Source organism: Drosophila erecta, unplaced genomic scaffold, assembly GCF_003286155.1.
Source record: "Drosophila erecta strain 14021-0224.00,06,07 unplaced genomic scaffold, DereRS2 tig00000055-arrow-pilon, whole genome shotgun sequence".
Taxonomy (NCBI): Eukaryota; Metazoa; Arthropoda; class Insecta; order Diptera; family Drosophilidae; genus Drosophila; species Drosophila erecta.
This window is the reverse complement of record NW_020825200.1, coordinates 11,536,898-11,550,329: the sequence shown is the minus strand read 5'-3', so window position 1 is coordinate 11,550,329 and position 13,432 is coordinate 11,536,898. Positions and strand designations below refer to the sequence as shown.

The 13,432-nt window shown below is 42.3% G+C and overlaps 1 protein-coding gene across 2 annotated transcripts in view; it reads right to left on the bottom strand.

The window, feature by feature from the left end:
* The window catches only part of LOC6543479 (dual specificity tyrosine-phosphorylation-regulated kinase 2), a 50,694-nt gene that overhangs the window by 2,748 nt on the left and 34,514 nt on the right, over positions 1-13,432 (bottom strand). For both annotated transcript variants that reach the window (XM_026978498.1, XM_001969487.3), the window contains 6 exons: positions 10,307-10,517; positions 9,521-9,875; positions 8,667-8,839; positions 8,325-8,602; positions 1,701-1,839; positions 1,464-1,635 (listed from right to left, as the gene is read on the bottom strand). In XM_026978498.1, the coding sequence (XP_026834299.1) occupies positions 1,464-1,635; positions 1,701-1,839; positions 8,325-8,602; positions 8,667-8,839; positions 9,521-9,875; positions 10,307-10,330 (1,141 nt within the window). In that variant the 5' untranslated portion in view covers positions 10,331-10,517. The remainder of the gene's footprint in view (positions 1-1,463; positions 1,636-1,700; positions 1,840-8,324; positions 8,603-8,666; positions 8,840-9,520; positions 9,876-10,306; positions 10,518-13,432) is intronic.

Genomic DNA, 13,432 nt, shown 5'->3' with positions numbered 1-13,432 from the left:
ATTGAACTGGAATTAATGGCATAAAGGACAGATGATTAAGCTTTTATTATAAACAAAAATTCCACAAGTCACCTTCTCTTCATTTTGATCAAAGCCAGTCCATAAATTCTTAGGAAATATAAATAAGAATTTTTACGAACTTTATAAATAGTTCCACAGATATTCCCTTGTCAGCCTCAACCTTCGTTTTGATTTACATCCGCTTTGAATTTCCCAATGAAAGGCTAATGAAACGGAATGCAGTCAGTTTGCCATAGGATTGCTTTAAATTGCGCCACAATCAATTCAACTTATGTGAAACTATGTACTATCTTAGCATCTGGCTCTTTCCTTCTCCCTGCGACCCCATTCACCTAATGAAGCTCAAAGCAATCAAGCCCACTCGTATCTATTGCAGATGCCCCATGCTGTGGGGAGCTGAGTTTGTTAAGAGCTCACATCATTCAACACGTAACCCATTTCCATTGCCTGCACTTACTCTGTATGCTCAGGGCAGAGTAGCTCAAATACGGGGGTCCACATATGAAGGAGCCCAAGACAGCGGATAAAAATGTAAAAATAAACCGAGCTGGCTTTTATTAGGGTCCAGAAATAACAACCTGCCACCGCAGGACCCCACGTCCGTGCGCACATTTAATGAGTCCATTGTTGTCGACGGAGCTCACGATATTTTGCCATCGCTGCTTTTGCTGCTGACCGGACGTGGTTGTGGTCGGAAATGGGCGCTAAAAGGATGTGCACGATGAGGCCGGGAGTGGCTAAAAGTCCGCACTGGGCTGGGCAAAATTATTGTATACATAAACTTCAAGTGGGGCGCCACTTGTTGAGTGCGCCCCTTGACCCGCACCTCCGGTGGCTTCGTCGATATCTCATTGTTCGGTCGCTTGGAGGAGGTCCTTTTCCGCCTTCGCTTTTGCCTGTTGCTACTAATTGGCCTAGTGCGTGTTCTTACACTTGGCTGAGCTTTTCGCTTTGGGCCAGGTCAATTGAACGGGCAAAGTGGATAGCTTTAACCGAACGAAAAGTATTCTATGAAGAACATCTTATTTGCTTTTTCGAATGAAATAATTGGTCAACTTTAAACAGATTGAAATCTATTACGCATTTTGTTCGAAGTTGCTTTAAGACGAAAAATCACAGTATAAAAATGAAAACAAACCAAACACCTTTATATTCAGACATTCTTGTCTAGGCGGGTTTTGATAATTCCTGGTTGCCCCTTTTTGTCGATACATCGTACTCCCTACAAAACTTGTCCACGTGCAAGGAAGCCAACCAATGTTTAATATTTAAATCTCGCAACCATTACCTGCTATATTTATTGGGCCAACGTGTGTGGGCCATAAATTTGCCTGCCAAATGCAGGGCAAGCATTTAAAATTGCATTGCAGCCTGCACATGTTTTCCAGTCCACTTGGGAACACAACTGGGCAGAATGTTTTTAATTAAAAGCTTACACTCACCCAAGCTCCACATATCGATGGCGGTGCCGTATTGCAGGCCGAGAATCACCTCCGGGGAGCGATAGAACCTCGATTGGATGTACGTATAGATTTTGCGATCCACGTAGCATGAGCTGCCAAAGTCGATGACTTTAATGGAGCTGCTACCACGCTGTTTGAGCAAGATGTTTTCCTATTTCCAATAACAGAGGGAGAGGTACTAAGTAAAGGAGTAGGAATGGAATCCAATGCACTTACCGGCTTGAGATCACAGTGAATAATGTTTTCCTTATAGAGCAAACGCAGGCACTTCACGATCGAGTTGCAGAAGCGTCGAATGAGACTCATGCTGAATCCATTGTAGTTGTTCTTCTTTATCAATTCGTACAGGTTCAAGCTGCAAAGACAGGGGGCAAGTGGTCTATTAGTAGTGCAACCCTTTGAACATGAGTCAGCGACGAACACTTTAAGGTATGGGAATCGTTGACAAAACAAGAGACACTCTGGCGGACGGAGAACAAAACAAGGAGTCAAGTCAAATGCCGGCCGCTTTTCCTACCCAATCCTACCATAATACCGGCAACATGCACTGAATTAATTCCCATTGCATGTCGGGCTCAAATTTGGCCATACAACGATAACGTTCTACGTCAGCAACAACAATATTGACAATGTCAGTCATGAGCAGTCAGTCGTCTGACGACAATAGAACGATCCCGAAATGGTGGCAAATCAACCCGAAAAGAGCCACCAAACTATGACAACAGTGGTGCAAAAAAATCCACTTCAGGAGGCCCTTTTATAGACCTCCTTGGGTTCCATCAATACGTATAACATTTTTTTATCGTTCAATACTCGGTTATTATTTTTATAAACTGAACTATTATATATTCATGTCCCCTATTATAACTGTAATGCAAGAGTATAATTTATTTGTTTACACCACTGTTTAAATAAAGCTTCCGCTCGTTTCAAAAGTGTCCCCATCTTTGTCAACCCCTTAGCTGTTCTTGTTTACTTTGCGATTTCTGTGCCATGTTTTGCTTTCGCAGTTTATGCGATTGCTTTCGATTAATTAACTGATAACAACAGGAGTCCCATTGCCTCAATGTCAATGCAACCACAAAAGACACAACAAACCAAGATTACAGCCGGTGGTTGTAATATAGTAGTTGATCAAAAGTTTGGTCAATTGTTATTTGCGGTGTTAGGGAACCGATGATTGATGACTTATTCGGTAACGAATGCTCGTAAGATATTTGCCTCCCTGCTCCATTTGACCAAGAGATTTCCTTCCTTTCATCATCGCAAAGATCTCAATTTTATGAACTCGCTTTCATTCATGTTTTTCCCATAAGCTGCTATATACACATGGCCATCAATAACTTTATCGCCTGCTCATGAGCGCTTCGAATGACCTTTATAATGCGGAGGGTAAATGGCCAAAAGTGATAACCAACTGGCATGAAAGGAATCTGGGGAAAGTTGAACGACTAAAGGTTAACGTCGTTAAAGCCAAGGAATTGTACATATGCATATCTGAGCAGTCGGAAAAAGTTGGATGATTAGAAAATGAATTATTCAACCTTTCTACCCCAAGCTTATAACATCAAATTCTTTTCCTGAGGGGAATATCTCACAGCTAAGGCTTGAAAACTTGTAATTCCAAGAAGGCTGTGAGAAAAAGGTTTCCAAAGTCCTTAAATTTCTTGTATTTCAGCTGCGTGTGACTTTCAACACTTTAATCGCTTCCTTAGGCATGTCATACGACTTGTACATGCCATAATCCAATTTAAATTTATGTCAGCATATGGAAAAGCCAACACACACTCTCTCGAAAAAGCGCTAAGAGTGCTTAAAAGCGCGCTAAGCTGATTGAGCCAACAGAGTGTCAAGGACGAATTTGTGGCTTTCCCACCCGGCTAAAGCCACATAATGCCATGGATGACTGTCAAAGCGTTGGGCAACACTCAGGCCAGGATCGCTTGAACAGATTGGGAAGGAGGCACCCAAACCAGACCGCAAAGGTCACGGGCCTTTAATTTGAAAACTTTCATATTGGAACTGACGCCTGGGTAGAATGCCGAAATACTAGGCCTTAAAGTGAAGGGCTTTAAGGAACAGAAGGATATTGATTTTACAGCCACCCGAAATTGATGAGCTACTGTGGGAAAGGTATAGCTTTTTGGCAAACAGACGAGTCTATAACAAACCAATAAGAAAATCATCAAAATGTCATAATTTCAATCGGCGAATCGGACCGAAATACATGTGTATGCTTAGAAGTCTGCATATTATAACTGCATTATGACATGCCACACAATTGGCGACGGAGAGCCAATGCCAAAAGTCCATGAGTCTGCCATGAACTTGAAAATTGTTTTTTTTTTATTCTTGTCCTTTTTTGGGGCTGCCGGGGGCGCCATTTTCGGTTCCGCTTTTCCATGCCGAAATTCCTCTGGTAATTTGATTGATTATTTGCCCCTGCGCCGTTGCAACTGCAACATGCAATTGTAACGAGCCACTAATGCCTTGCATTTAGCACACCAAAAATGGAACACAATAATGCCAAAGAAGCCACTGAAAGTGAATTCGAAAATACACAGCTGGGAAAATCGGATGACGCCCACAATAAACAATGCATACAGAGATACGGATTTGAAGGTCTTCATTTCCCAGACATTGTTTAAACTTTATTTAATAAATTTCCCCAATGCTGAGACCCTAGCACTTTATTCTATTTTTCATGGCTGTCAATTGGCAGAGTTGTGGAAGAATAAACTTGGCTCCGTTGCGAGAACGGTGTCACCTTTTCTGAGTGAAACGAAAAATGAACTTTTCGTTGCCGTCGGGCAACTTTTTGCATAAATTTTAAATTGCTTTCCCTGCTGGCTGAAATCGAAAAGAGTGTGCCATTGATTGACAAGTGAGTGTGGTGACGAAAGCTGTCCTGTCTTCATTTGCATAGAGAATTCCCACGTGTGAAGAATGTTGAAGGCGGAATTCATTTTGCAGATATCGATTCCAAACGACACCTTTCACATAGCACTAATGAGATTCTGGCCAAAGTTTGACTAGAGCGCTGCTTATATATTGCCTTATTTTCTCGTTAATTCAAGTAATTATCGTTAATATGACTATAAATATGCACAATTAAGAGGCTTAACCAAAAGGCTGCCTTTCCATTAATAATGCTGTCCTTGGCTGGGATATTTGTGGCCTTGCTTTTCATCCATCCAAGGACCGGCTAAATTTTCTCACAAATATCCTTTTTTTGCCCATCTCATTTTGCGGCATTTTAATTAGTCAACGGCTGTGTGGCAGCCTGCTTCGTAGTCGAACCGTAAATAATCTCAGAAATGCAGAGAAAAATCCTGCCACAGCCCGGGGAAGTGGAGTGGAACTAGAGGCGAGCTTACCTTTTACTAGATGATAAATTACTTGGCCTTGGCCATGTCAACTGGCGTCTATCTATATATCTTCCCCCGCGACCTACCGTGCTACAGTGGTAGAGCAAAACAAACTGAATGCTCGGGAAACGTCAATTAGCAGTAATTACTGTGCCATGGTACGGCATAATAATAACCTACATCAACATCCGCGGAACAGCTGACACCGACACTCCTTTGCCCCGCTTCCAAATGGAAATACCGCCCCCATCGAGTGTTTATTCTCCAGGTAACTCAATCCGACGACTCGTCCTTGCCGCTTCGCCCGTTCCTAATTGCGATTTACACGCGCTGAGTGCAAAAATTAATTAAAAGAATAAACTTGCTGGACCTGCTCATTTGCATGGCCACGCCCACAGCTCACGCACGCCGCATGTTGCATTTTAATTAAAAATCATTTCGTCCTGTCGGCCCATCCGTTTCCCCCACATGACCAAAAGGCAGCGGAATGGCGACGACATCCTGTCACTTTTCTATGCCACTCTCACGTTGTCAGTGGGCATGTCCTGGAACAGTCAATTACATGGCTGATGACAGGCGGTCACATGCTGCATCTGTCACATTGATGGGCTTTGAAATGGATGAGGTCACCGGGCTTATAAAAAGCAATTGCTTTTTGCTCGATTGGCAAAAAAAAATCACAAAATAAATCGTCAATAGGAGTCAATATTACTCCAATTTAAGTGACCCTAATTCTTAAACTTTTAATTAAATTTTCGTTTGATGTTTTGTAGTGCAAAAATGCACATAGAAATCTCATTTATTTTAGCCTCTTATCGATGAGTGTTTATCAATAATGAGCAATTTCCCATAAAACGTAAGCACTCTTTGATTTGAGCAATAAATTCCAGGGTGATTATCTCCAACTTGATCTCGTTATGAGCCATTAAAATTGAAATTAAATCATGACACATTGCAGAGCGAAACCCGCCGAGTTGAGAGAGGAGTGCAGTGGCATTGGAGGCGGAGGCGGAGGAGCCAGGCGCGGCAGGATACTTTCCTCGCGGGCAACATTAGCTGAAATTTATGTGCTTGACACACACCCGCAGACACCAGCTCACACACAGAGCGAATTTGGCTACATCCACGAGGCCGAAGCTTGTTCTTTTGGCCAAAAGGAAGCAGCGTCATTCTCGCTGGGACAATATGGTGCATAGTTATGGGGGCTCGGAATGTGTTGGCTGTCTTTGGCACTTTTGCAGCACTCATTTTATCGCTGTCGCTGTAAATTATGTGGCTCATAGTGCTAAAACAAGACCAAAACCAGGACCCGACCGGCTGGAAATGCCACCTGCCAGGGTCGTCGAATGTGGGAAATCACCCAAGTGTGTAGGTCCGTATGCGGTGTGTGCGAAATGTGTCACTCGGCGTCAATTTAGTTCCACCCAGCCCAGGATGCTCATGCCGCTCTCTATGTCCTTTTTGCGAAATGAAGTCCTTGAATGTGTATGTGTCGAGGTGAAATAAGTGTGTCACTTTAGGGACAGGGATTAGGTTTCATATTTGCGGACCGCAGTGGTGTCCTTTTGCTAATTAGCTAATCAGATTGTGGGGCAGGCCTTCCACTGAAAATGTTTTTCTCATTCACACACCACCACTAGCACTTTGTCTCGTAAGGATTCCAAAGGAAATGCACTTTTTTCCTTGATTTAATTAATTTTCCAATTGCTTTAATTAAATGGCAGGAAACCGTGCATTCCTCTTCCATCTAAGCCCTACTAATCCTATCAGAGAAATTAAATCATTTCGTCGCAAGAAATTTTCCACTCGCGGCATGCAAATTAAATTGCGTGCACGTAAATTTAATTACGTAAAACTTGCCATACAATTTGTTTACTCGTTCAAAACAAACTTTAAAACTTGCAGCTGAGTTGTCAATGCGGTTCCCCGTTCCTCTGGTCACTCGCAGGCGAAAAAGTTTGTCCGCTGCAGGGAAAACTTCTTCAAAACTGGAGAAAACATTAAAACACTAAGTGCTCACTCCAAGCAAGAAACAGCACCGAAAACCAATTATGTGGCTAATTAGTCGCAGAGCAAATAATTGATTAAATTTGTGTGGCTGCCTGGAGTGCCTAAAAACGATTTAATTTTGTCTACCCAACGATTTTTGACTGTGGCCTGAAAATTAGGTATTTCTTTCTGGGATGGCGTGCCACTTGCCCATTTGAATTTAGAGACCCAAAATCGGTTCTCAAAAATGTCAACTCGCAAGAAATGTTAGCTTGTATTATTATTTTTTTTTTTGGCTGCAATTAAGACAAATTAGTCGCCGTCGGCTGACGGAAATGTCAAGCTCAATGGGAAGAATAGGCATTTGGGAGTGGGCTAAATGGAAAAGGGTAGACGGGTAAAAGGAAGCGACTTACAAGACCGCCGACCTTCGACGGTCGCTTTCTCAACTTTGACTGTTGCATCGCGTGTCGCTTTGGTGCCTTCTTCGGGATTTATTTTTACCATATTTGCGTTGCCGCTGTCTAAACTTTGACATATGCAGTTGGTTTTTATGCCTTCCTCGTGCTACATACCCTCCCCTCTGCAATAGTCAACACCTGAGCTGCTCAGCGGATTGCAATGCTGCCAATCAATTAGATTCCTGCCCATGCACACAGTGCAAATAGCAACCCCCAGTACAACAGGTTTTCCTTCGGGCAAAAAGCACCCGCATGTGTACGTGTGGAAAAGCCGGGGGCGGGGGTGTGGAAATGCATTTTCCTGCGCCTGCAAGTGGGCCACACAACATTCAACATTTAAATTGAAATTGATGGGCGAGCGGCGTTTGCGGTCTGTTGCTGTTTCGATTGTGTCTGCGTCTGTCAGTCGTTTGCGCTTTTGTGGCATGTAAATTGCGGGCGCAGGAAATTAAATAGATATTTATATTATTCACCAGGAAAAAAGCGGTAGCCACGGTTCGCATATCAAAGAATCCATACACTGTTTGTTACCCATTAATAATTTAATTTGAGAAAGTCGTAAAAGAATTATGAATGCCACTTGAGAGAGCATTTACGGCATAGGCAGGATTTATGGCCTTACGAAATGGCAACCGAATCCATTTGATACACACACATGCGGGTCAATAAAACTTAACTGGAAGACAATGAAAAACCTGCAGAAACGCACATATGTGTGCTTGAGCGGCAAAAACAGGGAGCAACTTCTCAAATCGCAATCGCAATGCGTGCTAGGCACTTGGAACATGGAAATTAATAATAACCAAATTTTATGGCTGCGAATCACGCAACGAAAGTTGGCAAGCAATAATTGGCCGAATGTTAATAGAAATGCGAGTTATAAGCGCATTTAATTGAAGACACTAAAAGCCGACTTCACTTGAATTCCCGTAACTGGCGAAACCCAAAAACAAAACTAATCGCTACTGCATTGACGTCAGAAGCAGCTAGCAATTATATTTTAGATACATTAACCAACTCACCTCATAAGCTCAAAAGTTATGCACAAATGCTTGCGGAAATAGGTATAGTCGAGCATGTGTATGACATTGTGAGATCCATCCGCGTCCTTTTCGCGCAGCTCGTCGAGGATATTGAGCTCGACGACGGCCTGGTTGAGGAAGCGCTTCTTGTTCCTTATGATCTTGATGGCCACGTGTGTGTTGGTCTTGTGATCCAGCGCCCTGATGACCTGGCCAAAACTGCCCTTGCCAATCACCTCCAGAATCTCGTAACGAAAGGCTATGTGATCGTGTTCGATCTGAAAAATGAGGGAAGATTTAGAATTGCGCTCAAACTCTGGCATATTTCTGCACTTGACTTACGATCTTGTAGTTGCCATTATCATCGTCATAGCCCAGATTTGTGGTGTTGGCTGTGGGGGCGGGTTTGTTGTAGTTCTTGCTGGCGTGCTGGCCAAAATACCAGACCTCCTTGTACACCTTGAGCTCTTCAAACTCCAGATCGGTTAGGTAGTTGCGGAACTTCTTCACCAGCTCTGTGAAAGGCGAAAATGAAATATAAATGTTGTGCACATAAGAAGTTAAAAGTTTTTAAAAATAGCTCAATATATGGTACGTGAAATACATAGTTCCCACGTTTTTTGCATTTACAGCAGCAATTTAATTTCCGTCATGGCTAAAAGCTTTTTCGTGCTTACTTCTCTCCACTGAAACAACTCGTCCTTTTACCCATTTTGTAACCAAGTGAACAGGTAATTGAAAACTTTCCCATGTGGCAACTGCCACACTCTAAAACCCCATTGACCCTGACCTCAATGCCATTTTACTGGCTTTCTTTCTGAAATTTATATAAAATTAATTAGAGAGAGCTGTGGAATGATGGAGTGTGGCCACCAAATGCCTGAAGGGTGTGCTCAACTAATTGGCATTGGGCTGCAGCGATGCAAGCCAGCAAACGCACAAAGCATCCCTGGGCTCTGGCCCCAAATAGACAGCCTCTCTATCCAAAGCCTATAGAGGTTTATTTTAACCCACTGAGGATTTAGCTCTCCAGACTAACAAGCAAAGATCTATGATTATGTCAAATCCAAACAAATAATTAAATGATTTTTAATCTAGGAATATCATCGCATAAACAAAGAAAAAAAAGGCTTGCGGTTTCGAACCCTTAAAGCAACGGCTGGCATCAAAGGGTTAATGGTGATGTTCCTGCTTACCAGATGGCGTCATGGGCGTGTTGCACTTGAGCTCGCCACTTGCCGTGCTGCTGGCCGAGTTTCCCGAGCTGCCACTTCCACTGCTGCTGTTGGACTTCGTGGAGGAGCCGCGCTCGTTGCCGCCATTACTGCTGTTTGTTGTCGATGAGGAGACGGGCGATCCGATGTTGTTGTTGCTGTTACCACTGCCGTTCCCATTCCCATTCAGGGATGTCGTCGTAACCGTGGGCTCATTGGCAGCCACATGGTTGTTGTGGCCATCCAACCGACGCGATCCATTACATAGTTGTGGCAAATCCAGTCGAGAGCCCGACAACCGAACATCCCGTCGCAACTTCTCGTTGTCCAGCTGGATCTGCATGTGGAATTAAAGAGTGCAGTCGTTAGTAAAATTCGGATGGAAAATCATATTGTACAGCATACTCGCGGGCAGCAAACGAGATCGGATTGAAGAAGCTCATAGCCCGTGACTCCATGGCGGAAAAATAAGCATACTTTCTGGCTAAATTCCTTATTAACAATACGTTTGCGTATCTTTCCCCATTTCATTGTTGTAAATTGGTCGTTGTGAAACTTACACGATCTCTTATACTTGTTTAAAGAATATTTACATGTACAAATATATCAAATATATTCTTGACAGTAAACAGAATGTGTGGCTTTAATAAATTAGGTACAAAAATAGCAATTTTGAATAGCATGGATACGAGTAAAATGTAGTTTCAGAAATCCCAGCTTAAAAACGATTTGCTTACTGCTCGCTCGTAATCGATCCCATCTACTTACCGGCATTTCGCATCGATCCAACATTGTGTCGACTTCGCTGAGTTGTCGTTTTAGCCAAAAGAGAATCGTATCCACAAAGAGTAGTCACCCTGAGTCCGGTGCTTAACTGCTTGAGTTGTATCTCCTCTTCCGGCAAACAATTATTGATCACTTTCGGGGTAATATGTCTTTGGGGCGCACATTTGCATTTGTTTTGCTTGTTGGGGGCCAACTGCAAGGAGGTAAAGAGGTGAAAGACTATAAGAATTGGTCGGATGAGGTCTTTAAGCCCTTGACTTTTAACCCTTTTTCCGGTAACTAACGCGAGCAAAGAAATATAATAATAATAATAATAAATAATATCGAATCAGCCGGCTATGCGCATTCCAAGTGCACACCATAAATAAAACGATAAATGGTAAACAGCAACGCCCCCGAAATATCAGTGACATGGCCCAGGGCATGGGCCATAACTAACTCAAAACGCCGGTTTGTCAGTTACCAGTTAGCAGTTTTCATTGTCAAGGCGGGCGACGACAAGCGGTCTCATCAAAGGGCCCAAAAACTTTATTCATATTTTCTCCACAAGGGTCGTAAAGAAGCAGTCGTACAAAGTCGTATGCCCTCCAAGAAACCCTACCCAGTTCCGAAGTCCGCAGCTCCCATTCCCCCAATTGCAACGGCCGGTTTGGCTGACAGGCATAAAAACTCGGAAACCAAAGTCATGGCCAATTATTGGCCTTTTTCTCTTTGGCCTGTGTTTGTGGCTCGTTGTGCATTTGACAGTTTGAACGTTTGTTGTAGGGGTTTTGGTATCTCAAACTAGAACTCACACTCAATATGCATAATAATCATAACCCTTTTTGGGAAGGACGAAAGCCACCCTTTTTGTGGGCTAAGTGCAGCGGGAACTTCGGTTTGTTTGGTAAGTTTAGTAAGTTACCGTATGAATGGAGGCATAATGAAGGAAGTTTTTTGAAAGTGCACTGTAATAAAGTATTACAAAATGTTTGGCATTTTTTAAAGTAGGCCATAGCGGCCATGTCTATTAAATAAGTTCTGATTGTGGTAAAAACTATAGTCACATGAAGAAAAACATAATTTCGGAAACATTTTTACAACCTTGATTGACTAAAGAATTTCTCTTACTGCAGCTTGACTGGATTCACAAAATAGGTGGTAACCACTTGACTAGTTCCAATTTTCCTAACCATTTTCTCCGTCCCTATATCAGCGGATTGGCATGCTCAGTTCAATTTATTGGCTTTTAAAACTTTTCCGTCATAAAATCATAATTTACAGCATTCGTTTTCTTCGTCAAACTGACATTTACAGGGAGTTTGGAGGAGTCTTAGGGTGGGGGGTTTAGTTCGAGGCTCTACTTCACAAAATACTTTTCGGGGTTGTCTGCTGGTTGAATCGTTAGCTCTAGTTGTTTCTTTTGCCCACTTGGTTGTGCCGAAGTTGGTTAAAGTTACTATGCCTACTCAGTCACTCAGGCTGTCCGTCATTAAATGCAGTCTTTGGCTTTGAATCTTTCGAATGAGTTAAACCCTTTTGCGCAGAAAACTAAGTGAGACTTCGAGATCAAAAGTCGGGACCAGTTTCACGTTGTGCCTGCTTGAAGTTTGATAAGCGAAAGTTTTTTGAACCCGGTTTCAAGACTCTAAGCTCTTCGCAAGGTTGAACAATTATGACTAGATTTAGAGACCGTTGAAAAGGTGTCGTTGCTGACGGTCAAAAGTCCGCATTGTTCTGCCAGATTTAAATGACAAATCAATTGAAAATGTTCGGGCGAACGACTGCCGTCGATTGTAAGTAAGTCCAACAATTACACGCCCCAGCAATCGAACCATTTATCGACATTTTATGACGCTGTTTTTGCTTTGCGTTTGCATTGATGCCAATTGAGAAACGTCAAGATCACTGGGGATCGTTTGTCATTGCTTTGACACCCACCCAATGTCTGCAATTTCTATTAATGACACTGAGCCTCAAATGTCAGTTTCAATGCTGAATTTTCGACTCGGGTTTACGAAGATGTCTTTGGCTAGCTTTGTGTTTGGGTTGATTTGGCATTGAGATTTTGCATTGAACAAGTCAAATCAAATTTCAAAATAGCGAAACCTCCAAACGACAGATCGATATCAGATCGCATTTCAAATCGAAATGTTTAATTCAAAGCGATACCGCATTGATTTATTTCCATTGCCCTGGTCATTTTAATCCAAAGAAAGTTGACTCCTTGATGGTGGAAAAAGAAACCCGCTTTAATTTGGTCAGCACTCATTTTATTTCTCCCCATTGCATAATCCACTTAAGAGTCCGCTCAACTAATTTCGCCTTTGATGATGATGCTGTCGCTCCGCTGACCCAAAGCATTAAAAACGAAATATTAAGCCATTCATTTGAAATTTCTACGCCAAGTGTCGGCAGACGAGAAAAGTACAAAACAAAAGGAAAATTGGCCACTCAAAGTAATTGAGTTGCACTAAGTTAACATTTCGTTGCCTGTCTCCGAAATTAACAATCTGGAAAAAAGCGGAGAGAGAAGATGGCGTGGCGACTTTTGTGGCAATAAAAATGTCAAGAAATGTATGTGAATAATTTGTCAATTAACTACCGCAACTTATTTTGACAAGTGCGGGAAAAACATCTCAATCTTAAAAAGCCGAAAAAGTGCCAATAACTACGAATGCATTCACCTAGTGTTATTATAACCTTTAGTTATTGGCAAGCCATCTTTCCAGTTTGCTGGTGTTTTTATGTGAATTTCTTCTTTTATGGTTTAATAAATGTCAATTGCTTACTGAGACGGTGAATTTGTTCGTCAGCGAGAAAAACAAAACAAAAATAATGACGAGGGTAAAAATAAATAAAAACAAAACAACAAAACGTGACATTTGCTTGTTGACTTTTGACACTTGCAATCATTTTGGGCAAACCCGACCCGAAGCGAAGATTTATATGCAAACTCGACAGATCTTCATGTAAAGTAAGTGATTTTTCCCGTTTCCATTTTATATTTTTGCATCGGAAAACCTTCGATGGCAGCTGCAAAATGTCAGACATTGTTAAAGGAGTGCTGCCATTTGTAAGCATCGTTTTTGGGGCAGTGTCAACAAGAGGATGCCACCGAGTTTGGTC